Source organism: Penicillium soppii (genome assembly GCF_028829465.1).
Source record: "Penicillium soppii strain IBT 18220 chromosome Unknown utg000003l, whole genome shotgun sequence".
NCBI lineage: Eukaryota > Fungi > Ascomycota > Eurotiomycetes > Eurotiales > Aspergillaceae > Penicillium > Penicillium soppii.
Window position 1 is genome coordinate 1,592,077 of NW_026643233.1, and position 23,102 is coordinate 1,615,178.

General features: G+C 49.0%; 7 protein-coding genes across 7 annotated transcripts; 4 read left to right on the top strand and 3 right to left on the bottom strand.

Moving 5' to 3' along the window:
- Window positions 1–1,048: 1,048 nt before the first annotated feature.
- N7529_002745 (U1A/U2B'/SNF family RNA-binding protein) lies at window positions 1,049–1,990 on the top strand (the record flags this gene model as incomplete). The annotated part of the gene is made up of 4 exons (XM_057238273.1): window positions 1,049–1,089; window positions 1,144–1,150; window positions 1,221–1,527; window positions 1,596–1,990. The coding sequence occupies 4 exons, from the start codon at window positions 1,049–1,051 to the stop codon at window positions 1,988–1,990; spliced, it is 750 nt and encodes a 249-aa protein (XP_057100884.1).
- Window positions 1,991–2,280: 290 nt separating this feature from the next.
- On the bottom strand, window positions 2,281–3,498 carry N7529_002746 (H(+)-transporting V1 sector ATPase subunit D; the record flags this gene model as incomplete). Its single annotated transcript, XM_057238274.1, has 8 exons — window positions 2,281–2,537; window positions 2,587–2,627; window positions 2,685–2,694; window positions 2,756–2,804; window positions 2,856–3,181; window positions 3,243–3,253; window positions 3,316–3,428; window positions 3,484–3,498. 8 exons carry the CDS (start codon window positions 3,496–3,498, stop codon window positions 2,281–2,283), a joined length of 822 nt encoding a protein of 273 aa, XP_057100885.1.
- A 252-nt stretch (window positions 3,499–3,750) lies between these two features.
- N7529_002747 (mRNA splicing protein SYF1) lies at window positions 3,751–6,502 on the top strand (the record flags this gene model as incomplete). The annotated part of the gene is made up of 5 exons (XM_057238275.1): window positions 3,751–3,840; window positions 3,899–4,015; window positions 4,072–4,125; window positions 4,179–6,190; window positions 6,247–6,502. The coding sequence occupies 5 exons, from the start codon at window positions 3,751–3,753 to the stop codon at window positions 6,500–6,502; spliced, it is 2,529 nt and encodes an 842-aa protein (XP_057100886.1).
- A 719-nt stretch (window positions 6,503–7,221) lies between these two features.
- Window positions 7,222–12,211, bottom strand: N7529_002748 (uncharacterized protein; the record flags this gene model as incomplete). Its single annotated transcript, XM_057238276.1, has 5 exons — window positions 7,222–7,572; window positions 7,649–8,031; window positions 8,091–8,197; window positions 8,247–8,635; window positions 8,696–12,211. 5 exons carry the CDS (start codon window positions 12,209–12,211, stop codon window positions 7,222–7,224), a joined length of 4,746 nt encoding a protein of 1,581 aa, XP_057100887.1.
- A 1,345-nt stretch (window positions 12,212–13,556) lies between these two features.
- Window positions 13,557–18,385, top strand: N7529_002749 (putative Rho guanyl nucleotide exchange factor; the record flags this gene model as incomplete). The annotated part of the gene is made up of 3 exons (XM_057238277.1): window positions 13,557–15,768; window positions 15,825–17,764; window positions 17,816–18,385. 3 exons carry the CDS (start codon window positions 13,557–13,559, stop codon window positions 18,383–18,385), a joined length of 4,722 nt encoding a protein of 1,573 aa, XP_057100888.1.
- A 314-nt stretch (window positions 18,386–18,699) lies between these two features.
- Window positions 18,700–20,921, bottom strand: N7529_002750 (tRNA lysidine(34) synthetase; the record flags this gene model as incomplete). The annotated part of the gene is made up of 3 exons (XM_057238278.1): window positions 18,700–20,474; window positions 20,535–20,711; window positions 20,777–20,921. The coding sequence occupies 3 exons, from the start codon at window positions 20,919–20,921 to the stop codon at window positions 18,700–18,702; spliced, it is 2,097 nt and encodes a 698-aa protein (XP_057100889.1).
- Window positions 20,922–21,633: 712 nt separating this feature from the next.
- N7529_002751 (D-mandelate dehydrogenase-like dehydrogenase) lies at window positions 21,634–22,875 on the top strand (the record flags this gene model as incomplete). Its single annotated transcript, XM_057238279.1, has 4 exons — window positions 21,634–21,972; window positions 22,101–22,267; window positions 22,312–22,677; window positions 22,740–22,875. The coding sequence occupies 4 exons, from the start codon at window positions 21,634–21,636 to the stop codon at window positions 22,873–22,875; spliced, it is 1,008 nt and encodes a 335-aa protein (XP_057100890.1).
- Between the last annotated feature and the right edge of the window lie 227 nt (window positions 22,876–23,102).

Below are 23,102 nucleotides of genomic sequence, written 5' to 3' on the forward strand. Positions count from 1 at the left end.
TTTGGCTAAGTGTGAAGACATGGATACAGTTGGTCATGCTATTTATAAGAAAGTGTACGCTACCTAGGTATGCTATTGGCAAACGTCTTACAATATGGTACTGTATCATTCTGCCGAGCAACTATACAAAGGTCTGGCACGATTGGCTGCTAGAAGTGAAACCTGCAGGCCTGGACGCCTAGATAAAAGTCTATGCATGAGGATTTTGGGGGCCTCGCCCCTTGATGCTGTTTATTTGCCACAAATGTCTTAGCATAGTTCATTAGATGCATACATATGTACGTACTTATCTTGCAAGCCATTATTATTGTAAGAATATTCATTGGTGCAGCTGTTTTCTGCGTCAAAGTGACAAATCCGAGGTACGTACTTCGTAGACTATTGACCTCGAAGCCCCAATCAGAGCCCTACATCTCAGACGACACTCGGAATTCCGATCTCCATATCTCTCATCTGCGAGGCTAAAATAGTTGCTGCTTAGCGGGAAATTCTTGCTCGCCCGGTCTCACGTCATCAACCTTGGAACACGCCCTATTGACTATCTAGGTAGCCCATAATAAGAAAAGTCTAAAGGAATCGATATGAGGGTTTAAGCTATGGAATTTTACTTGGACAGGGTGCAAAAGCAGCATGAAATATTTCTTGACGGTCGATCCCTCAGATATATATTGGAGGGGTCATGAACCAATCAAAAGATATTTCCAAACACAATAGTTTAACTGATCATACATTGGAGAAGAAACATGTTTTGAAGATGTAAAAATTGAACAGTCACAGCCTTGGAAAAGAAAAAAGAAATTGACATGGAGATAATGTTGGAAGTTGTGTAGAAACACAAAAAGACAAAAAAGAAAAGTGCATCATCCGTGAATCGAACACGGGCCTCGTCGATGGCAACGACGAATTCTACCACTAGACCAATGATGCTAGTTGTTGAAGAAGGGGGCCTTCTTATGATTTATGAATCAGAGAGTACTATCCAGACCTCATTTCTGCCTCAAAGCACAAGCTCGACCTGCCGTCTCCCGGAGCTCCAATAGTCGCAACCATGGCGGCCGTATCTGCAGCTGGGCTTCCTCCCAATTCGACGTGAGTACTATCCTGGGACCGGTGATCATGTTCCATGCTAACAAGTCTCTGCAGAGTATATGTGCGCCTATGCCCCTCCATCATATCGCTCCATTACCCGCTCACATACTGACCACTTCACTACGTATTAGGTCAAGAATTTAGACGAACGAATCAAAATTGATCAGTTGAAAGAGGCGCTGGAGGAGCTTTTCTCGGAATATGGCACCATTATAGAGATCGTCGCAAAGACGAACCTCAAGGCCAAGGGCCAGGCCTTCGTTGTCTTCGACAGCGTTGACGCCGCAACCCGCGCGATTGAGGAAATGAACGGTTTCGATATTTTCGCCAAGCCTATGGTGCTGGACTACGCGAAGACAAGGAGTGATGCAACTGTTCAACGGGAAGGCGGCAACGATGAGCTCGAGGCTCACAAGCGGAGACGCCTAGCTGAGAAAGGTATGTTGGATTGGCTTCGGCGCATTATCTACCACACGTGCCTCGCTCTAACACATGTATTTTATTAGAGCGCAAGCAAGCCCAGGAGGCCCTCGAAGCACAGAAGAAGCTCAAGCGTCCTGCTGCCGCTGCCGAAGCCGCTCGTCCGGCCAAGACCACCAAAGGTGCCGGTCTCAAGCCTACCTCCGGTGCTGCGACTGCCGTCGTTCCCGACGAGTACCTCCCACCCAACAAGATTTTGTTCCTGCGGGAGTTGCCCGACGATGCAAGCGAGGAGAGTCTCTCTGCTATCTTTGGCCGTTTCGAGGGATTCCAGGAAGTCAGATTGGTGCCTGGTCGCAAGGGAATTGCCTTCGTCGAGTACGAGGCCGAGACTGGAGCAATCAGCGCGAAGGAGGCTACGTCGGGGATGCCCATGGGCGACCAAGGCAAGCCCATTCGCGTTACCTACCAGCGACAGTAGTTGTGGGTGGACGCATCTCACAAAATATCCCGGTCTTGTTCTTTCTGGCGTTTGGAAGGTCTCGTCTCAAACATATGTGTATTAGAAACACGGAGAGCTTTATCATGATTCTCTTGCTACTGCAATGCATCCGCGTTGCATATCAAATGAAGTTCAATATTTTTCAAAGTAAATGAAAACAAGCCAAAAGGGGCTAAATCGAGTAAGAGAATACAAAGTGGTCCATGTTGTGACCAAAACAGAAGGCGCCAACAAGAAAAGAGTATCGATAAATGGGATAAAATAGCAGTCTAGAAGATGACATCGTTATCTTCATCCTCGCCCAAGACATCTGTAGGCGCTTCCTCTTTAACGGGGACAGCGGCAGCAGCATCAGTAGGTGCTTCTGGGTTCGCTGCTTGCTCCGCTGCCCGATCCGCTACTGCCTTTTGACGGGCTGCAAGGATCTCGGCGTCGGCAGCAGCAACATCTCTTTGCTTTTTGCCTGAGACCTTCTTCAATCGATAGAATTCCTCTCGATCAAGCTCATCGAGTTCGGAGTTGATGTCTGTAGATGATTAGATGGTGCAAAAGAGACGGAAGTGGTCATTACAAACATTTGATAGTGTTCTCAGTTCGAGGAATGATGACATGCTCGCTGTGAGTGATATGTTAGTATCTGGGATATGACCCTATGCGGTTATTTTGATCTTACATGGCGTTTACTGTAGAACTCAAATTAGCTATCAAGCAACAATTGGCACAATCTGGGAAAAGAGAACTTACCTCTTCGGTTGACAACCTTGATCACTTCATCCAGGATCAAGAAAGCAGTCTAGTACAATCGATGAGACAGTGTCCAATCAATGGCATCTTACAAACATACCTGTAGACTGGCAAGTTCCACCAGCGTCTCCACAGCCCGTGCATATGTTTCCCGACAGCGTTGAATCTGCTGGCCTCCCTTACCCAAACCTGTTAGTCCGAAGTCATTGACACCCTCCTGTGTGTAACTCTCGAATGTAGGCAGGAGAACACCAGAGACGTTCTCTTGCTTGGCTCGTACGCGGAAACGGGCCTGCTTGGCAGACTCCTGGATCTGGTAACCAATATCTCCTCCGACGGCATAGCTGACTTCAGCTAATGAGAATGCTGCAATCTGCATGACCCGGCCCATCTTTTGTTTGGCTTCATCGATACGGCGTGTAATGTCTGTCAAGTACAATTAGCATCTAAGGCGGGGAACGGGGGAATGTGTCGATAAACCGCATACCTCGGAAGCGTCTGGTGGGAAGGTGACGGGTCAGCACATGATCTGGGAATAACATCAGGTATGCAAAACGTACTTTGTTAGAGCTTCACTCTTTCTCTTCAACAAGCTATGGCCAATCTCTGCTCCCTTCAGTTTGTTCTTCATCAACCCCAATGATTGGCGAGTGGGGAAGACTGCCTCTCGGCCCTAAACAAATGTCGGTCAGAATCAAGATACTGTTTCATTTCCAGGGTATACCTACTACAGCGCCCGACATGACTGTATCACAGCACAAAGCACAATAGAGTCCTTGTTGTTCAGCTGGCGTAATGCGGCCACATTGATATGACGCCGATAAAGCTCCACCGCCCACCTGATACAGATGGAATCACGTGATACAGATCAACGTGCGAACTTCATCCGTTGACGGGTTTGCTCTAAACGCGCACGCCGACAGCATTCAATTTATGCGATTTTATATGCAGACACGTTGACCGTGTAATAGGAACTCGCTCGACTGAGTGGCGCAATGCCAGGGACGCTCTTGCCCCCGAGATCAACCCGGCAGCACGCAGAGATGGATCGACCATCTGCGTCCCGGCCGGACCTCTACTTGATTGTCAGTTCTGACCCATTGGACTTGTTGAAGTCAAAGTTAACTCAAATTTTGTAACTAGACCGACCAGGATATCATCTACGAACAAGATTTGCTTCGCGACGCCACTAGTGTGAAGCCATGGCTCGCCTACATCGAATTCAAGCAGCAAAATGGCACCCTCTATGAGCAAGCATTTGTATGTTGCTATCCGCATGACTCGTATCATAGGGATACAACTAATATCATTCATAGGTCATGGAGCGTGCTTGCAAGCAATTGCCGCGGTCATACAAGCTCTGGAAGATGGTAAGCACATCTCTACCCAAGTTTCAGATTATATCTTTTACTGACTTTCCTAGTATCTCGAGTTCCGCATGAAGCATCTGAAGGGTCGCAACCCCATGGTATACCGCGCCGAATACCAGAAGGTGAATGCGCTCTTCGAACGAGCTTTGATTCTTCTCAATAAGATGCCGCGCATCTGGGAAATGTACCTTTCCTTCCTGCTCCAGCAACCACTAGTGACACAGACTCGACGAACGTTTGATCGTTCCCTCCGCGCTCTGCCAGTCACCCAGCACAATCGAATCTGGAGACTCTACAAGGGCTTTGCTCGATCTGCTTCCGGACAAACCGCCGTCAAAATCTTTGCGCGGTACATGCAAATTCACCCTGAGAACATTGAGGAGTACATCGAGCTTCTCGTCGAAATGGGCGAATACACAGAAGCCGTGAAAAAGTATATGGAGGTTCTCGACAATCAGCGGTTCCAATCCAAAAACGGCAAGAGTCCATTCCAAATGTGGACTGAAATGGTAGATCTGCTTGTGTCTAAGGCTAAGAAGATTGAAACCGGTCCACAAGTCGGAATCGATGTTGACGCCATTCTCCGGAGTGGTATCCAGCGCTTTGCAGATCAGCGAGGCAAGCTCTGGGCCGGTTTGGCAACGTACTGGATCACTAAAGGCAATTTCGAGAAGGCACGGGATGTCTTTGAGGAGGGAATCACTACTGTGATGACAGTCCGTGATTTCACTCTAATCTTTGACTCCTACGTCGAATTCGAGGAGTCTATCATTGGCAGTTTGATGGAAGGCGCGGCAGTTCGGTCTGAAAAGGGCAAGGTTGACGAGGAAGCCGACTTTGACCTTGATCTCCGTATGCTGCGATTTGAGCAGTTGATGGATCGCAGACCATTCCTGGTGAATGATGTTCTCCTACGACAGAACCCACACAACGTCATTGAATGGGAAAAGAGAGTGGCACTCTGGGGTGATAACAAGCAAGAAGCTGTTCAAACATACACAGCTGCCATTGCAGCAATTGGTCCCAAAAAAGCGCATGGAAAATTCTCCGAGCTTTGGGTCAATTATGCCAAGCTCTACGAAAACGGTGGGGACCTGGCTACCGCACGAGTCATTTTCGACAAGGCTGTCAAGGTTCCATTCAAGTCAGTTGCCGAACTGGCGGAGACATGGTGTGAATGGGCTGAAATGGAGCTGCGCGCCGAAAACTTCGACAAAGCAGTCAGCATCATGGCGAAGGCGACACAGGCTCCCAAGAAGTCAACCGTGGACTACTTTGATGAGACCCTTTCCCCACAGCAACGAATCCACAAGAGCTGGAAGTTGTGGAGTTTCTATGTCGATCTCGTCGAGAGTGTTTCGTCCCTGGACGAGACCAAAAAGGTATACGAGCGAATCTTCGAACTTCGGATTGCCACACCTCAAACTGTCGTCAACTACGCCAACCTCTTGGAAGAGAACAAATACTTCGAAGAGTCCTTCAAGGTGTACGAGCGAGGATTGGATCTTTTCATGTATCCCGTTGCGTTCGAGCTTTGGAACTTGTACTTGACTAAGGCTGTAGACCGGAAGATTGGCATTGAGCGCCTTCGGGACTTGTTTGAGCAATCCTTGGAAGCATGCCCGCCGAAGTTCGCCAAGCCGTTATACCTGATGTACGGAAATCTGGAAGAAGAGCGAGGTCTCGCACGACACGCAATGCGGATTTACGAACGTGCTACTCGTGCTGTGTCCGACGAGGACCGATTCGAGATGTTCGAATTCTACATCACAAAGTCGGCCTCCAACTTTGGTCTCACATCCACAAGACCGATTTACGAGCGCGCCATTGCCGCCTTGCCCGACCAGGAGGCAAAGGAAATGTGTCTCAAATTCGCCGAGATGGAACGACGACTTGGCGAGATCGATCGTGCCCGTGCAATCTACGGCCACGGATCTCAATTCTGCGATCCCCGGATCAATGCTCCCTTCTGGCAGAAGTACGAGGATTTCGAAGTTAAACACGGAAACGAAGATACCTTCAGAGAGATGCTCCGCATCAAGAGAAGTGTACAGGCTCAATACAAGTATGTGACTCTCTTGATCCAATACTACTGAACATTTCGCTAACAATAGTCTACAGCACCGATGTCAACTTCATTGCATCCCAGGCCATCGCTAGAAGCCAACAGCAACCTCAGGCCGGCGAAGGCGATGAGAACCAAGCAAACCTTGATGCCATGGCCGAATTGGAACGTCAAGCTCGCGCCCCTGTGGGCTTCGTCGCTGCTAGCAGCGGTCCAGAGGGAGGCAACCGACCCCCACCCGCAGGCCAGGAACCAGCTGCAGCAGCAGCAGCCAACCCTGATGCTATCGATCTTGATATGGACGAGGACTAGAAAGGGAATGTCTTTCGGAGAAGGGAACGAACATTTTACGAAGTCTTCTGCTCACTTGATTCATCATCGTCTTTTTGTTTTTCTCTCTTCCGTTAACCTGTATCTTGTACACTCTCCATTCCCAGTATCGTTTTCGATGAATTGTCATCTCAGCTCCGATTTTGGTTGGTTTTACCACAACCCACTGCATTTCAAACCATGATTATGGTTTTCCGTTTGTTTCGAATGAGGGAGGCATTTGGCACCTTGCGATTGTTTTTTTTCTTGTTCGATTTTTCGTGTCTTGTGCTAGGATACCTGATTCGACATAGAGTAAACTCTATTGTTGCATCTGTATGTGTATAGAATGTTCCAAGGAATGATACGTGTGTGCAGCAACTTGCCCGACTCGATTGCCCTTACGACTGTGTGTTCAACTGGTACATACTCAGCAATACATAGGCCCTAGCCATGTTTTACCGTAGAGACTACATAACTATCGAATATCCAAGAATTGCATGCATAATCCGGTGATTGAATTATCAATGAGATGGTGAGCGATATTTTAGCATGTAACGCCAATTATCAAATCAAGCTATATCTACATGTGAGATTGGACAAATAACTAAAGCGCAGCCCCAACGCTTTTCTAATTGTAAATGCAAAGAGACCAGAGACCAGAGAAATAAGAAAGACCACGAAAAATTCAACGAGACCTTGGAAGGCATCGAGACTCCTCATTACGAGGTACCTTCCTCAGCCTCCTGCGAAGCAGGCTGTATCTCGCTATCTGCGACCGCAGCCTCCTCTTTCTCAGGATTATCCTGCGAAGTGGCAGTCTCTTCGCTCTTCTGCTCTACCTCAGTGGCCAGTACCGGAGAGGATACAGCAGTGCCCGGTCGAGACTTTTCCGAGTCCTTGGGAGCATCGGGGAAGATCTCTGAAAACAGATCGGGCAAGAAGCGGCCGAGGCGCTTGCGGGTTTCGATCCAGATTTCCTCTTTGCTCGGATCTTGAGATGGAGGCACGAGGTAGCCTCCGTCGGCCATGACTAGCAGGATATTCTTCAAGCTTTCGGGGACTGCTTCGGCCTAAGATTGTGAAGAGAAATAGCGTTAGAAGGGGTCGATTGGATATTCTGGTTACAGAGAGAATTGGTTGACTTACAAGACTGTCGCCTTGACCGCTGTTCATCATGCGGTCGAGGATATCTAGGATCCTGAGCCAGAGAGGAAGCATACCCGTCCGGTTGGGTAGTTGATCAAGGAATCGCAGGAAGATCTTGCAGACCAATGTTGCAGCCTGGAATCGAGTCTCGCTCATACCGACAGGGTCGGAGTGGTAGACCTCGGGCTTCAGAAGGAGTAGCACAAGCGGGAATAAAACTTCGTCGAAAATGCTAGTCCACTCATTATCGTCGCTTGAGATCAGTTCGGCGGATAGAAGAGATCGCTGTAGCGTGGAGATTGCGTGGTGTCGGATGTCGCGACACGGATTGATGCATTGGCTGGTCAAGGACTGGAAGATAGGTGACCAGTAGGCGGCCCAGGCTGGAAAGTTACACGTTAGACTCTTAATACATATTTCCTGTCACAAGGTCGATTGTTACCTTCGTTCTCCTCAAGGTGGGATTGTTTAATTAAAGCGGGAACCCGTCCGGTCAGATGATAGATCAGACCAATTGCTTTCACGCCGCGAGTAACAACTTGGTTCTCACTACGGAGAGGTCAGTATTAAGCAAAAATAGTTCAAAAGTATAGCATACCTAGGCTTGGACTGTTTGAGGTTCTTATTACGGCGGGCCTGAGCATCCCTGTGTCGTTCTTCGATAGATCCCACACGCCCAGCACTGACAAAGTCATTGGCCAAGCTGACTACGAATTCGTAGTTATCGGCGGTGATAATGTCGGGCATTGACTCGACAATGCTTTGGAGGAGATCGAATACGAGAGATGCAACCGCCTCATGTTGGTGAAGTCTTTGCAAGATCGACCAGAAGTCGGGAGAGATAGTGATCTCATTTCTGAGACGACCAGTGTGGGCAATGCACCTAGCAAGACCCTTCACAGTAGCTGTAGCCACGGTTTCCAAGATATCCTGATCGAATCCAGAAATAGCGTGGAGCACAACGGGTACCCGCATGAAGTGTTGATCCTAGAATTCATTAGTTTAGGGCCAAAATCGAAGCCAATCAATATCCACGGATATACGTACATGGCTGAGTCGCAGCAAATTGAGCAGGTAAGAAACGACGCGGGATACAGTCAGTGGGTGAAGATTTTTCGCATCGCGCACCAATGTTTGGAGCGTTGTTGCCAAATTTTCTCCAAGCACCTCTAAGGTCTTTTCATCCCGGAGAGTGAGCACAGTGGCCAGTTCCAGGACAAAGATAGTTGAAGGGTCGTATTTTGGTTGGTTAGGGTCAACTCTGTTGTTCGAAATTCTTGACGACGGTGTCGGCCTCTCAGATTTCACAACTATGACTGCCGGTGCGTTTTCTTCGGGAAGTAGAGACAGCAAAGCCTCAACAAGCATCTCCAGAGAAGACAAAGGAAGTGATTTGATGTTCTTTAGAATATCGGGTATCGAGCACGCTGTTACGCAATCAACGGTGCAAAGTGTGTTGTCAAGTTCCTCATCTGAAGGCTCCGGTGGGTCGTCTGCTGCATAACTTGAAAGATAAGATGTAAATGCAGACAATATGCCCGTGTCATTGTTGCGTCCATCCCGATCAACCACTTGCGATGGGGGCTGCAAGGGAATGGGAGAAATTTCGAGCTCGGACGTGAGCTGGGCATCGAATGGAGGAATGAGAGAATTGATGAACAAATTGCTCAATATGCGTACAATGTGTTCCCAGCCTTCCTTAACAGTGGCCTCATTTGTTGCAAGGACTCGGAACAACACCACAGTGGCCAATTGTGCTCTGAAATCTCTGCCAAATTTGACTGCTAACTCGCTCACCATCACGCTCTTCTGGCCTGCTTGAACCTCTGTGTTCAGTGCTGTGCTCGGAGGCTTGGGAGTAGATAGAGTGCTAATCGATGCGAGAGAAAACACGATGCGATCAAACGCCTCAGTCAAGTTATAATGGGCTGCAATCTGTGCGCATTGATCAAACCCGTTGACCACGCGAGAATACACGGCGTCATCCGATGCTGACATGAAGACATATGAGAGGGTCGCGATCACCGGTTTCCATGTAGCCTCGAACATCTCAGCATCAAACACGTTAGTTTCTCCAATTATAACATCGCCAGCAGATGAAGACTTCAACAATAGTTCTTTCCAAGCATAATCGAAAGCGTGTTTATTCTCGTGCTCGTCGGGCAAGATGATCTCGTTGTTCTTGATAGAATCGTAGATTTCTTGGAGGAACTCCTCTGCGAAATCTCCTCCGGCATTGACACCGCGCAAGTTCCTTGCGAAACTGGTGAAGGTCATGCGATTTTGTGCCTTGACATTAGGATTATAAGAGTCGGTGTTCAGCATGATGATGGCATAAGTCAAGATATACAAGGCATCTTTGTCGGCAATGCCTTCAGGTTTAACTTTTTCCACGTAATGCTCCGAGAAAATCGTGACAATTCGCTCGATAAGAGGCGATTCACCAGGTAAACGGAACGAACTAAGTAGCTCTCGAAGCGCTTCAACCGCATTGCGCCCTGAGAAGTCAAGCAAGTCCACGAAGGCACCCAGTAACTCCTCATTGCCACGCTTGGAGATGTACTCTCCGAGAACTTTCTTTGATAGACGTGATGTTCCTTTGAGGAATTTAGCCACCAGCACGGGGTTCTTCGCATCCTCGATAACACCATGGCCTGTGAGGAAGGCGATTCCCTTTTTGGGGTCCTCATTGAAAATCTGAGCGCCTTTGATGATGAGCTTTTTCGTCTGGCGTTGTTTCCGTAGGCTTTCTTGGGCGGGATAGTCTCCTTGTACCGGCTCATCGTCCAGCCGGTCGTAAACAAATTGCACATAACCCAACAGAGCATCAAGACATAATGGAGGTACATTCGTAGTACTCCAGGTCGCGGAGTCTGGGAAAGCGTTGCGAGAGAGAAGTCCGATCATATCCTCGCAGAGATCCGCTCGGTCTACTTCACAATCGTAATTGACGAAAAGCTCAACCATAAAGCTAGGTATCCGTGACAGAACGCCAATACTTTCTACCATAGCTTCTCGGGCTTCGGGTCTTCTCGATCCACCTTCGAGTCCTAGCTTTTGGCGGTCCTTGACAGGAACAGGTGTGGATCTTCCGCTGTTGGTTTGAGAGGCTGGTTGTTTGACCAACTTTGGTGATTGGGGGATGCCCTCGTAAAGCGAGGGGTCAATGCCAGGCTCTCGCGGTATTTCCACGCGAGGATGCAGACAGGCCACGAGATATGAGATATAGAGTTCTTGCTGTAGCTTCAGGACTGGTCGGCAAGTTGACAATAATGTGCCAGCAACTCTCAACGAGCCGGTTAGTATGGCGATGTGCTCTGACCTGACCAATTGGAAGAGGTATCGACAAAGGTCGTCCTTGGCCAAGGCAGCCAAACTGGGGTGTCGGGCAATCGAGGGTCCCGCTACCTCCAAGGCAACATCAATGATACGAAGTGCCATGACTCTCATAGCATCGGTATGCTGTCGGTTATGGGGATCTAACAGGTCGATCAAGACACGGAACAATTCTCTTATAGATGGCAACGAATAAGGCTGGATCTCGGACTCGGGATCATCGTTTGGACTCGGGGGTGCAGCTGCAGCGCTACCATTACCAGACTGATCGGGTGTTCCCTCCCGGCTGGTGCTGTGCCGTTCGGCTGCTGATGTATCTGCACTGATGGCTGACAGATGCTGCGATGTGACGGTGTCCCCGTTGACTGACGGGTCCATCTTCAATCGAGATAATGCATCATTTTTCTTATCCTCGCCCGCAAATGGATCTGGCCCTGGGGGCATGTCTGCATCAAGGTGCGATAGTCGCATGAATATCACCTGGCACATTTTGACCATGGCCATTTCGGCGGATCTCCGCAGGACCTCTGAGAGGCGCCCTTGACAGCACATGCTTAGTCCCGTTTCCATCATTTCACACACGCTCTCGTCGCCCAACAACTCGCCCTCGGGTCGTGAAAGTATGCCTTCCATCAGCTTTAGGATCCTCAATAGGACAATCTCGTCCGCTGAGGAGTCGCTCGCTTCGAATCGACAGTGTGTAATGGCGGCGGAGAGCAATTGCATTGCTATTGAGAGCCGCGGAGAGCTTGGGTTGATGATGTTGTATGAAAAGAACTTGGTGATGGCGACCAAGGCGGTGGAAGTAATTGCGGCGGAGGTCGATGAGGAGCGGACGACCTGTAAAAATGGATGAAGTAAAGCTGGGGTATCAAAAGTTGTGATGTCTTTGCAATCTTTGAGATCACTTCTTAGTCGCGTGAAGGCCGATATCAATGGATTGTCCTGCATGCTCTTCCCTTTCTTCCCCCGTAGACCCCAACGATTAGCCAGGACATGATCATCGTCGCCCTGAGGTGTCGGTTGACCAGTCCTGCGGGGATTGGGACTTGGGGGAGCAGATGTATCCCGTTCATAGACGCGAGATGCTCCATTGCCGCCCAAGATAGCGGAGACGGAGGAGTGTGCCCACCGGGCATGTTTGCGCATCGAGGACGTGACGGTAATGCATTCTGTAGTCACCAAAGCTACTGGGTCGATAGCAATGGGAGGTAAAGGTGAGTCCATGGTGGAATCGAGCCTCGCAAGAGATACTCGCTGTTATAACACCGTTTTGGGGTCGGAACAAACCAGCTGCCCAGGTGGTCTCTTGGATTATACTGCCTTTACCTTTCCTATTCGAGCTTAGCGTCTTCCCCGCCTATTCACCGCCTAAACCAGGGGCCTGTAACAATACATTACATTATTCTCATGTATTGAACTTATACCATTGGGTAGTATTAGGTAATAGCTCAGTATCTTTGTAATTTCCAATACGCACCTGCATCCATGGATTCGAATTGTTTGTTTCCACAGTTGATATCCATTTAGATGTTAATTCCGACGTGAGATCTATATATGCAAGTATCAATATGACTATAACATTGATCAAGGAGCTAGCTCATGCAGAAAATAATTAAGCAGAAAGTAATCGAGGCACATGCACTTTAGTTATATCACGCCGATCATCAATACAGTGGCTGATGTATTTTCCAAGTAAGCAAAAAAAACGAAAGATTGGAGTATCCGATCTTGCTTATGGAACGACCATTGTAGCCCTGTTCAAGATATAATGGCATTGTTGATAATTCAAGATGCTTGATTGTTTTTTGTGCTGGCTATATTTATTCACCATCAAGCATATGTGCAACACTTTGAAACTGCAGCAAATGCCCAACTAGTTAGTTATAGGTAAAAACCAGCGAATCATCTAGATCTGACCTATCATATAATAGTAAGTAGCTGCAGTCCTTGCAGCAGTTGGGGATACATAGCAACAAGATAGCAACAGGAAAGCGTTGGCCGGACAAACTGTAGACAATATCAAAACATTGAAGCAGAAAGTTCAGAGTAAAAGCTAAGAGAAATCCATTTAATCGACTACTAAGAATCCAGACAACCCGGGCAATCCAGGCAATCCAGGCAATATTTAGTGTGAGACGCTAATACCCGCTACTATCGGGACTATCGCGATATCAACCCACCGCTTCTCTCTCTCCCCGCCTCAAAAACAAACTCCCCTCATTACACTTTATCTCGGCCTTCCTTTCCTTTCTTTTTTTCTCGATCTTGTCCAGCACGTGTCCATCACCACCCACTTTATGAATTAAGCATCTGGTGTTGTCCAGCTTCCATGGAGGGGAGCGCGATTGTCGCGATCGCTTTATCAACAACAGGATAACGGGCACATCCTCCTACATGCGATCCTAAACAGTCTTTTACTCTGAAACTCATCCTCTCTTTTAATCCTAAACTTTAATTGCGCCTGCCTTCGCCCTGATACACTCTTTCTACGCCTAACGGAAAATTCCATTTGTTTATCGATAGCACCTTCTCTCTGCTTCTCGCGCAATTGTCGCAAGCGAAATCCATCATGTCTATCGCACCTCCCCCAGCAACCCCCACACTGGCAGATCTGCCACTCGAATACCTCAGCCTTTATCATGTCGTCGACTCGTGTTTATCATCCATCCTCGTGTTTTATGGAGCCGTCTCCACCGCCAATGCGACAGTCAGCAGCTCTCGCATCCAAGCCCATATATTCACACCAGCTGGCTTCCAAAGCTATCCTCGAATTACAGTGTCCCCTGCTGCCCCTGTGTACGCAGCCGTCAAACACCTACCCCGCGAAAAACAAGGCAATGAGGTGTGTCGCGGACTAGCAGTGAGCATGTTGAGGTACTTTGCCGAGCTTTCTGAGCCGGTCAAGTCCCGTCTGACGGGAGTGGCTCGGACTGGGCGGTCAGGAGGAAAGATACCCAAGATGTTCGATGAAATGCACGCAGCAGATTTGGCCAATCGGATGACCAAGGTGGAGGATCCATCGGATATTATCCATGATATTCGAAGCGCATATCAAGAACGCAAGGTACCATGGATTGACATCGATGTGGTGCTTCCAGCAGGTACTATACAAGCGCCCCGCCGACGGGCGAGTGGGGGATCGGACCTAGAGGACCAGAGCCCCCAGTATGGCCCATATACGCCACTCATAGAGGCACTGGGTGATCCTATGTTTCTCCCAACATCGCGATTGAAACGTGCGCCTTCTCAACCGACAAACGTTAGTAAATCGCGCTTATTTGCAAGAAGTCAAAAAGAGGCTCTTCGTCTTACCATGTGTGAGCTCGTGGATACAGAAGAGCGATACGTTGCAAAGTTGTATTCCCTTGTTCATGAAGTGGCGGATGAGTTTCTCCAAAAGGCCCACGACCGTGGACCATCAAGTAATAGTCCCGACGAAGCAGCCCTAGCGGCGTTGTTCCCACCATGCCTCAATGAAATTCTCGAAGTCAATCTCGGGTTCCTCGATGTGATTCGACAAGTGCTCGACGAAACAGAGAAAGATGCTATCACAGATATTGGACAGGACACGGAGCTTCCTTCACGGGGCTTACCCAGAGATAGAACCGATCCGCTTGGAGCCGTTGCATTCGCGAAATCTCTCTTTGAATGGCTGCCACGATTCTCAAAGCCATACGGTGATTACATGCGAGCACACACGGGGTTTACGCAGACTCTCAACATGTTCATGAAAGATAAGAACTCGAGCTTCTCGAAACGAGTTTACGAAACCGGAGAGCAGAGACTACGGTCTTTGCTCATGGAGCCCGTTCAACGTCTTCCTCGATACAGCTTGTTGATCGACACCATGACCAGCAATTTGCCCTTGGTCCATCCTGCTGTGCGACCTCTGTTGAAAGCCAGAGACATCGTGAAGGACATCTGTGCGCTTGAGAATGACTCGCCATCAAGCCATGTACAAAGCCTTGACCGACTAAGAGAGCTTGTTAACGGATGGCCATCGGGGACATTCCCTGAAGGTCGCTTGATTACTGCGGTTGACTTCAATGAAGTTACGCCTCCCTTCCGTCTGGCACAGTCAACCGGGTCCAGCGCAGGGATTATGCTCCTGTATAAAAACTGCATGGTCCTTCTGGCAAAGCCGGCCGAAAGCCGAGCCACAGCCCGTGGTGTGCTGGCAGACATCGATAACGCGGCCTCATCAACAACTGACATGTCCATGTCTCTCCCGTCATCAGAACTGCAAGTGGTGCAAGTGCTGGACTTTCATAATGTGCGCTGTATGCAATCCACGTGCGGCCGGATTATGTTTGTTCTGCCCGTATCAGCCAAGTCAACATCGTTTGAGATAGGCGCTGGAGAGGACCTGCTTGCATTGGAGTTGGCTACAACCTACGAAGGAAGGGCCAGCCGATTGATTGAGGAAATATCGAAAGCGAAGATTGAAGGCCGATTCCCCGAAACCGAAAGAGAAGGAGGTAAATGGACACTCCGAAGTCCTCCAACTGGAGTCTCCAGTAATGTGGGAATTCTGGCCTGCGTGTGCGAAGATGGCGAAACGGCCGCACTCAACCAAGTCCACTCATCTCCTATACGTATTGTTTTCGACACCCCCAAGACAATTTGTGGTCAAATATTGAAAAGCTCCAATCTCGAGGTTATAATATCAATATCTCCTCCAAACGGAGACCAGTTCAGGCTGGATATTGACTCTGTTGTTGGTTCTGGGTCTACAGATTTGATAACGGTGGACACATTTATTCCCACCCTCTCAAGACGACGTAAGTGACCATTCGTTGGAACAAGCCTTTCTTACCACTAATACCTAGAATCGCAGTTCAATATTTGCTTTCGCCTTTGCGAAGCCCTCGAAACCCGATCTTGACAGATCCATTGGTTCGTTCCAATTTTGAGATCCTTCGTTATGTGGCCAGCAGCCTGATTACGCAAGTGAAAACCTCGCGAGGATTCCGACCGCCTTCACCGACCAAATTGATCTCAAACCTTTTGGGAGGAAGTCGTGATCATGCGTCCACCGCCAAAGGGATAGGGTCAGCAACTCTTGCCGGCGAGTTTCCTAAGATGCCCCCGCCAAGAGGCACTTTGTCAAGATCAAACACTTTGCCTTCTCAGTTTTCAACTCAGTTCTCCGGGAAAGAAAAAGACAAAGACAAGGAAAAGCAAAAGGAAAGGGATAAAGAAGAGAGTGGTAATAAAATTTCAGTCGTTGGCGCATCGGCCTCCAAGGGATTGGATACCCAGTTCGGCATGCTGGAACAAACATTCGCGGCTTTTGTGCTTTCTCTGCAGTCTCGCAGTGGAAACATCCTGGGTCGAATGCTCCGTGTCAGAGATCACGTTGACCGCGCTCCGGTCAATGAGCTTTACAATATTTTATTGGAAGACCCAAGCAAAATCCAGGCTGCAGCGGAAGTCCCAGTCGATACGCTCTTCGTCGCATTTGAAACCTTCCTGGCTAACGCTTGGAACCAAACTATGGGCCCTATCTTGAGTTCCTCTTCTCTGAAGTGGGTTCAGAGCCAGTTTGACACCATGATACCGCGCGATTTTGATGATCAATTCCGGAGGTTCTTGACCGACATGACTCCGCAGAACAGACGAGCTTTAGCTGCGATAATTCGTTTACTTGCCGAGCTGCTCGATGCATCTGGAAATGACGGGGATCGAGGTGCTTTGACCATGGCTTTTGCCGAGGTTCTCACCGAAGACGGGGATCCTAGCCACCATGTCTCCTTGCTAGATCGACTGGTTGACGATTTTGATAATCTCTTCGAAGACTTTATCCCTGGTGGCACCTCGGTGGAAGGAACACTGACCTGTGACCAATCGAAGTCCCACACCAATACTGGGTCAGTCGGATCTAACTCCTCGTCTTTCCGGAAGCGCTTTGGATTTGGCTCGCACAAGGAGAGCTCCAAGAACGAAGGCGAAAGCAAAGTCGCATCCATTTTGCGGACGCTGAGCAAGAAGCAAAGTCCAGCTGGGTCGGAGCCCAATACGCCGAAGGGTACTTTGACTCGTTCGATGTCCACTGACGTCGACGCTCGCCTTGGATTCTTTCGTCCTACTTCCCGCGATCGTCCATACGGTTTTGCATCTGAGGAGACAATTTCGAGGCCAGGCACTGGCAACGAAAAGTCCGAAAAACTGCCTTCCCTTGGTTCCTTTCGAGGCTTCTCTGAAAACAGCGTGCCAAGGATTCGCAGAAAACGAAGGAGCTCATTGTCTGATTTCCGACCACCGACAGCATCATCGGATGCTTCCAGTATATCTCCCACTCAACAACTCCGACCGACGACTCCCTCAAGTCGCCCGCGAGGCGAGGTGGTCACTCCAACCAAACAGTCCAGACCACAAAGCAGTTACATTCCAAGATCGCCTGTGCGCGGCGAATCTCCATTGCGTGGTAAATCCCCACTGCGCTCTAGCTCTAAAGCACCAGCAAAATCCAGTTCCCCCTCGAGACTGGGATCACCTATACGCCGATTGTCTCCCCCTCGTCCTTCGACGCCGAGCAGGAAGGAAAACATTGACCCCAGGACACCACATACGGATCGAACAAACAAGCTCAGGAGAGATGTATCGGAATCACCCAACGAGGAACCACGGAGGCAATCTCGAGCGACCAGCATTCCCCAGCGAGCCCCAGGTCTTCGAGAGCGGCCATCCACGAACGGGTCTGATACCAGCAAGCGACCCCAATCTTCGTCCTCCTCGAGCAAGCCGCAGAAAGCACGGATGCAAAGTCCACAAAAGGTTCGTGGAATTTTCTATATATGAATAGGCTTTGAACTCACATTCTATTAGTTACGCGATCGTGTTCAATTGGAAAAGAGAACCCAGAACTCCACTCAATTGGGCCTCAAAGACGACCTCGCAACGATCGGCGACGAAATACGATCTCTAAAGCTCACACCTCCGAGGGAGTTCAGCCCAATGGATTTGAGTTTCAGCTTTGACCGCGAAGACACGAAGCCATCTTCTGCTACCACCGCGTCCCTCGAAGCTCGCATGCGCAACCTCGAAGCAAGAATTGACACGCTCACCGGAGAATACAATGGCCGCACATCCGCTCTTGAGAGAGACTTGGAGTCGTCCTTGGTTCTCAGCGAGAAGCGCGTCAAGAAGTTGGATGAATTGTACCGCGAGGCAAGTGCTGAAAATGAAGCTCTTTACGCTCGATTCAATACCGAACTCAGTAAGATTGCAAAGGACGTCCGATCGGGACACGCCGAAGACGCCTTGAAGTCTCAACTGGCGAGTGCTCTCGATGAGATCGGCCGAGTCAAGAAGGAAAACTTCCGCTTGAAACGAGAAGTCGGAGGTCTCCGAGCCCAATCTGCTGCCCAGGCACTGCTCAAGGCGAGCGAACAATGACCAAATTCACAATATTCTGGGGTACCATTCCCTATTCACTCTTTTTCTTTCATTTCACACCATACCTCACACTTTCTACATTGTTCTTTCCTTACTTCATGTACACTGATACCGCTCAAACCTCTCTTCTTTAACTACCCACTCATTTGCATCCATGTCCATGAGCCTTTCTTACTTGTATTCATTCATATTTCTTGTCACTCTCATACTGGCCCATCCGCACAGATAGCCGTTGATCATACATGCATAGCTCAGGAGATCAAACTCCCACAAGCCCTTGTTTTATTTTAGTACTATACGTGTTGTCATGTACACTAAGTGTCCTCCGTATCTCTACCAGACGGCCAGCCCATCAGGCGTAGCGCCTCAGTGTCAATCATTTTATACATCCACTGCCACTTGAGTTTCCAACGCCAGCGTAGATGTACCAGCTCCACTTCACTTTCAGAGGAATATTCAGCCGAGTGGCCAGATAAACGATAATACAGCGTCGGCAAAGCAAGCTGCTGTTTAACTTTCTGATCCAAGGGCTTCCCAGGCCTGGAGTTGATACCTTCCCTCGACACAACAGGGAGAGTGAAGCGCACCTGCGAAGGCGCCTCAGCAGACAGAACGGCCTTCAAATTCTCAAAAGTCCCAGGCGTATCCCGCTCAATTTCGGAATTCTTCTTCGTTTTCTTCGTCCCCTGCGGCCTGGAGTTCATCGTATCTCGGCGCACCCTCTCCACATCCAATTTATGGAACGGACGTATTGTGAGAGGCACTTGAGTCAATTTGGTCTCCAATTCACACGGGTCATACTCTGGATCGCTGGGAACGAGTCGCAGCCGCATCCAGTACCGGTTATCCCATAAGGTCCATGGGGTGAAGTTGCCTCTGGGAGAGACATTGACTTGTGTCACGGGGTCCCGGTCTTTCATGAATGGCTGCCGGGATAGTAGCCAGATATTGTCGCCACGGGATCGGCGGTCTTTTTCTCCTCCGTCGTGGATCGATGTGGTGGTTTCATTGGCGAGACGTTGGAAGATGACACCTGCTAGCGTGAAAGATTGTCTTGGGCGAATATGTTGATCTGGATCATGCGATTTCTTTACCAAAGAGTCATCCTCTGGATCAGAGAACATATTGTGAATAAATTGTTCGTAACTGCGCAGCGAGAACTGGCTGTCCGGGAAAGGGGAGACCAGCTCTGTGATGCGCCGGAGGACAAGGGTTTGGATCTGTTTGATTTGAGAGGCAGATAACGTAGCAAGCTGGGGGTCCATGGATTCAGGGCTGGGTTCTAGGAATTGAATGACGGCTGATCCTGCTTTCGGGTTGAAGTCGAGCATTCGACATTGGGAAGAGAGAAGGGAGTCGGAGAGCTCGTTCGATCTGTGGAGAAGATCCCGACTTGAGCGAATTAGGGAGAGGATAGACTGCGATTCTAGGGCGCGGGGTAGGGATTTTGAGGTGCGGAGGCTGCGGATGACGTTGCGAGGAGTGAGAGTTGGGTCGAAGTTGGTTGGATCGGAAACGTAAGGGATTTTGTTTTTGTGGCAGGTTTCCAATATGCTCGCTTTGGTAAAATTGAGCAGAGGCCGGCAAAGGAATATGCCCGGGCTTGCGATTTTTATATGGGATGTGAGATCAGAGCTGATGCCATTTGGGTGTTTGATGGATTCCGTGTCCCAGTCAGGAAGCGTGATTAACCCGTGATTGCGATCATTGAATCGGACCCTAGGTTGGGGCATGGAGGCAGGTCTTATAGGGATCGATGTAGTCGACCAACTCTCAGATGCCCCGAATAGACCATGGCATTCGGGGATTCTAGCGACTTCGGGGATGCCACCAAGCCCTAATCCCTTTGCTCCGGCCGAAAGGCGCCAAATAGTCGTTTCAACATTGTCATCTTGATGATGACCCAGCAGAAGTGTCTCCAGCTTGAACTCATGACAGGCTATGCCGAGGGCTTGGAAACGGAGCCGTCGCGCATGGGTCTCAAATGCGGATGGCATGGGCACCAATTCACCTGGTTTCAGCGCAGAGAGACTATCTTGCTCTGAAGTAGACCTGGACCAGTCTAAGCTCAGAATTTGGGTCTTAATGTCTGTTGGAATATGGTTAGATCATGTTCCAAACCTTCCAAGGGGCAATTCGGAAACGATACCCATATCGCGAAGCCAACCAGCGACCCTTTGAGCTTCATCGGTGCTTTCTGGGCGAGCACGATGGTCTACTACAAATGCGGTGACAGAAATGGCCCCAGCAAATTCAGATGAACGTTCGAGCTGCTTGCATAGATATGCCAAGGCCATGGAATCGGCGCCGCCACTGACGGCGATTCCTGCGAATTAACGCGTCAATTCTCAAATTGGAATATCAAAAATGAAAATGAAAATGAAGACTTACCAAACCTTCGCGGAAGCTGTAAGGTATTTTCATCATTTCCATATTTGGTGTTTCCGGGATTGACGCGAGCTCGCCGCGACCCGGACCATGCTTGCTGGAAACACCGTTGGAAAATGAAAGGTGAGATGGATATATTGCTGGCCATCTCTACTCTCCCCAGGACCAAATCAAGATCCAATCTTCCACATTCATCAACAAATAAGTTGGTTTGCTGCGTAGAGAACCTGAAGATGGATATCGGCCCGGCGAATTAATTTCCCGTGATGCAGATACTCGAGCTGGACTACGATCTGATTATCGTCCTGCACTACAGGTCTGGACGTTTAGGCAAATTGATTAATCAAAGCTATTCGGAGCATGTCAGTTCTCCTCTTTGACATAGCTACATCACTCATATTTCAACTATCATCAATCGCGGTATCCTTGGCCACTTCGATAACCAATCTGGGGATATACTAGTTGCAAATCTAGTTTTCACATAGCTACACTGGGATAGATTGCACGACCATAGACTTAACCCTGTCATCTGTCACCTTTCTACAAATCTAAAACTAGAAACTGCCATTGCCGCAACGATCTCCGTGTCTTTCCCCTCTTCTCGGAAAGCCTCCGAGAAACCCCAGGTACCTACACACATAGAACAAGGCCCGGCTAATCGCCCCAGGTGGCTTGTCATCCCGGTGCTCAGGTGGAGGGCAACTTAGTACTAATAGTTCCGCTACAGGGATCGACTAAAAGCCCCCGCGCGGGGGTCGATATTTAACTTATGAAAAGCACATCATAGACGAGACCCAATATTGCTCATCTTCGTTCTTACTCACTTGCATACTTTGATTTTTAGTCCTTTGCCTATCGTAATGTCCGAAAAACCTACCATTCTTCACCTTGGAGATCCTATTGAATTCAACAAAGAGCTTTACGCCGAAATAGCCGATAGCTATACAGTAATCCGCCCTTCACTCGAAGAGCGTCAGCGACCTGCTTTCTCGCAAGCTCTGGAAGAGAAGAAATGGGGCGATTTCCAAGCTATCTTCCGTCCTTTCTGGAACACTGGCGGGGAGATGGGTCGATGGAACTCGGAATTGATTCCACTGCTTCCCGCGGCAATGAAGGTTTTTGCGAGTGCAGGTGCTGGTTATGACTGGGTGGACGTAGATATCATGGCTAAGCATTGTGCGAAACACTACCGCAGTGAAGTACCTGGCTCACACTATATAAAACAGGGATACTTTATTGTAATGGCGCATCGGCTTTAAGTGAAGCAGTAGCCGATATGTAATGTCGCAAAGTCCCTGCTTCAAGCATGCAGACTGACGACTTACAGGCAATTTTCCACATTATATCCGTCTTCCGAAACATGCAGTGGTCCATGGATGGAGCTCGCTCCGGTGATCCCCATCTTTGGCTCGAGGCTCACCAGAACACCGCAGCAACGGCACACAACCCGCAAACACAGACGCTGGGCATCATCGGCCTTGGGAATATTGGATAGTGCGTGCAATCCTCACCTCTCAAATATCTCCTAACGGCCATAGTACAATTGCCCGCAAAGCTCACGCCTGCTTTGGAATGAAGATATACTACCATGATCTGTACCGAAAATCTACCGACCAGGAATCAGCTGTCAATGCTACATTTTGTCCCTTGCTAGATAATGTCCTGGCGGTGTCAGATTGCGTTGTCTTGGCCACTCCATTCGGAGGCTCAAAGCTTATCACTAGGGAAACTCTGGCTAAGTTCAAAAAGGGTGCGAAGTTCGTCAATATCGCCCGAGGAACCCTAGTAGATGAGGACTCTTTGGTCGAGGCTGTGAAATCAGGGCAATTATCAGCTGTTGGCTTGGATGTTCACGAGAACGAGCCTAACGTGAACAAAGAGTTGGCCAGAATGAGGAATGTCACGTAAGTTTGATACAACTGAGCAGATTTGCACAACATGCCCACAATTCCTAACAATTCAATAGACTTACTGCTCATACTGCTGGTGGTACCGCAGAGACCCAAATTGGATTCGAAAGACTTTCTATGGAAAACGTGCAGCGCGTCTTGAATGGCCAAGAACCACTAACACCGGTGAACAAGCATCTATTCCCGAAATGATTCAAAGGAATACGCCTTGGGTCAGATAGTTTTTGCAGCGAATGCGATAAATCCTAATTATCCAGACTCTCTAGACACTCTCCAGCGCAGAGTCTTCAAGTAATTACCAATTCAGACGTCAAGCATCTACTTTCAAGAACCAGCGCAGTCTGACGACTATCCATACAATATCAATTTATATCTCGGAGCTACCAGGAAAGGCAGCCAAGTAAGCGCCCTCAATCTCA